This window comes from Suricata suricatta, chromosome 7, assembly GCF_006229205.1.
Source record: "Suricata suricatta isolate VVHF042 chromosome 7, meerkat_22Aug2017_6uvM2_HiC, whole genome shotgun sequence".
Lineage (NCBI taxonomy): Eukaryota > Metazoa > Chordata > Mammalia > Carnivora > Herpestidae > Suricata > Suricata suricatta.
Genome location: NC_043706.1, coordinates 45,650,211 through 45,652,955, shown reverse-complemented (window position 1 = coordinate 45,652,955; position 2,745 = coordinate 45,650,211). Strand labels below are relative to the sequence as shown.

General features: G+C 41.5%; 1 protein-coding gene across 1 annotated transcript in view; it reads right to left on the bottom strand.

The window, feature by feature from the left end:
- Nucleotides 1-366: 366 nt before the first annotated feature.
- The window catches only part of GLYATL3 (glycine-N-acyltransferase like 3), a 13,697-nt gene continuing 11,318 nt past the window's right edge, over nucleotides 367-2,745 (bottom strand). The window contains exon 5 of the mRNA XM_029945601.1: nucleotides 367-854. Within this exon, the coding sequence (XP_029801461.1) occupies nucleotides 428-854 (427 nt within the window). The 3' untranslated portion in view covers nucleotides 367-427. The remainder of the gene's footprint in view (nucleotides 855-2,745) is intronic.

The window sequence follows — 2,745 nt, the reverse complement described above, 5'->3', positions numbered from 1 at the left end:
GAATAGTTCAGGGAGACACAGCAGAGGCAGGCACAGGGGAGTGTTCTTCATGGTACTGGGGAACTGGTGTGGTTGTAAAAATACACAAGTGACGAGAATAAAGCTGCAGCCACATGCTCATATGTTAAACCACTGTTCTCATGCAGTCATTTCTGCAGTTGTGCTAAGAGTTGCTGGATGTAGAACCTTTTTCTTTCATTGGATCCCAGAGCAAGATAATTTTCCTCTGTTCTCAGCCATCGCTCTCTCTGACCCCTATTCACTGTAGACACCTGAGACAGATAGAGTTAAGGCTTCTCAGGCTGATCCTATATGTCTTCTCCAGAATGTTTTCAATGACCCAAGATTCTTCTCATTCCCCTCATTAGCAGCTAAGGAATGCATCTATGTTCAGGGAAAGGAAGACAATTCCTGGAGTTTCAATGGGCTAAAGGGAAATTTGGCCAGAGAAAGTTGCAGGGGTCAGAATAAGCCTATGAAAACGACAAGGCAAGAACTCAACATGGCAATGCTTCAGGAGGTTTATTGAAGCCATGTTGTCATCCCGGACATTACCCTGAGAGGGGAAACCCTGGCTTTGTAACTTCTTGACCAGCGTGAGGTTTACCAGCTTGGAATAACCTTTTCTGCGATGCTCCGGTAAGGTATAGCTATGGCACATGGTGGCAAACTGGTCTGTGAGAGACCAAGAGACTGGGTTTCCCCTGTCATCACGGACACAGACACTGGGGAAGCAAGAGATGAGGTTCATGATGTACCGAAGGCACTGTTTGTTGCCACCCCGTGACCAAGTCCTGTTGAGAAGATCAGCGTCAGCAACACTGAGGTAAGTCAGTCGTGGGGAAGAACCCATTCTAGAAGAAAACAATGTGAGAAGGAACGTGAATTTGGGATCGTATGAATACAAATAGCTACTTCTGTTTCTCCACTGATTCAAACTGAGAAGCCATTCCAGAGATCGATCGTGCTTAGCATGTACCAAAATATTTTAATTGGATTAGAATATGTCACTTTCCACTTATGATTGTCATTTAGGGTTTCATTTCTGTTAGGACAAAATCCTCATTTTCTAAGAAATTTAAGTCTTTCCTTCTAAATTTGTGCCCATTTCTTATTGTTTTCAATGTAGAGTAGGGCATTTTTCTGTAAAACAATTCTGACTTGTTCTTAATTTTTTTAAATGTTTATTTATTTTGAAAGAGAGTCAGACAGTGCAAGTGGGAGAGGGGCAGAGAGAGAGACACAGAATCAGAATCAGGCTCCAGGCTCTGCACTGTCAACACACAGATTGACATGGGGCTCGAACCCATGATCTGTGAGAACATGACCTGAGCTAAAGTCAGATGCTTAACGAACTGAGCCACCCAGATGCCCCCACCAACTTGTTTTTATAACATCCTAAATCTGTTAACACCCTTCTGAAGCCTGAACAACTCCAGATTCTTGAACCCCTAATCTTGTCCTTGGCTAAAAAAAAAGTATTAGTATAGAACTATCTTTCTGCATCCTTTCCCAGAAGAGAAATACAAATTGCTTGACATTCTAGCTATATATAGATACTCAAGAAATGCTAGTTCTTCCAACCTTCCCTTGAAAGGCCTGGAAAAATGTCTAAAAGTTCATGGTATTGAGATAAAAAGATACGAATTGTTGCAATTACTAAGAACTGAGATCAGTTTACTTAGTTGAAAGCCTATGGGGCTGGTTTTGCCTCAAATTTCCTTTCATTCTTGAAGTTATCAATGTCGTAAGACCATACCCTGTGACCATTAAGAGACTGCTAATGCCATTATTGATACGATCTTTATGAAGTACAAGTTTGTGTTTTCATTAGTGGCTCTGCATTGTTAGCTCACATACTAGGCATATGATGGGCTCTGGCACTGGGCCAATCATCTAACCACTCTCTAAGCTGGGATAATAAATAAATACAAGCAATAACTGGCTTAATAGAATTTTTAATTTAATTCTTGAAAATGAACTTCATTTTTTTTAAGTTTATTTATTTTGTGAGAGAGAGCAAGGGAGGGGCAGAAAGAGAGAGAGAGAGAAAATCCCAAGCAGGCACCACACTGTTAGCAAAGAATCTGACTTGGGATTTGATCCCATGAATCATGAGATCATGACCTGAGCTGAAATCAAGAGTCGGTAGCTTAACAAACTGAGCCAGCCAGGTGCACGGAAAAACTTTAAAACAAAGGCTGAGAAACCTAAGGCAAAGAAGGCTCAGGCAGAAATATCACTCTAAATAAGAGCATTGCTAAGACAAGTGTTCCAGGAATAATTACATTAGTAGTTGTGTGTGTGTGTGTATATATATATATATGATCTTGTATCTGAAGGGCAGGGTATCCAAAATAAAGAGTATATGAATTTTGACAATGACCTAGGTGCTAAAGTCAGTATCTTCCTATGCAGAAGGGAGCATTTAATTTAATTTAATTTAATTTAAATTTAGAGAGAGTGAGCATGCACCTGTGAGCATCTGTGTATGAACATGGGGTGAAAGGAGGGGGAAGGAGGGAGAGAGAGGCAGAGAGAGAATCTTAAGTAGGCTCCATGCCCAGCTCAGCACAGAGCCTGATGTGGGGTTCAATCTCACAACCATGATATCATAACCTTAGCTAAAATCAAGAGTTGGACACTTAACCCGACTGAGCCACCCAGGCACCTCAGAAGGGAAGCGATTTAAATCAAAATCGGATTTTAATGGGGCGCCTGGGTGGCTCAGTCGGTTCCTCCGGC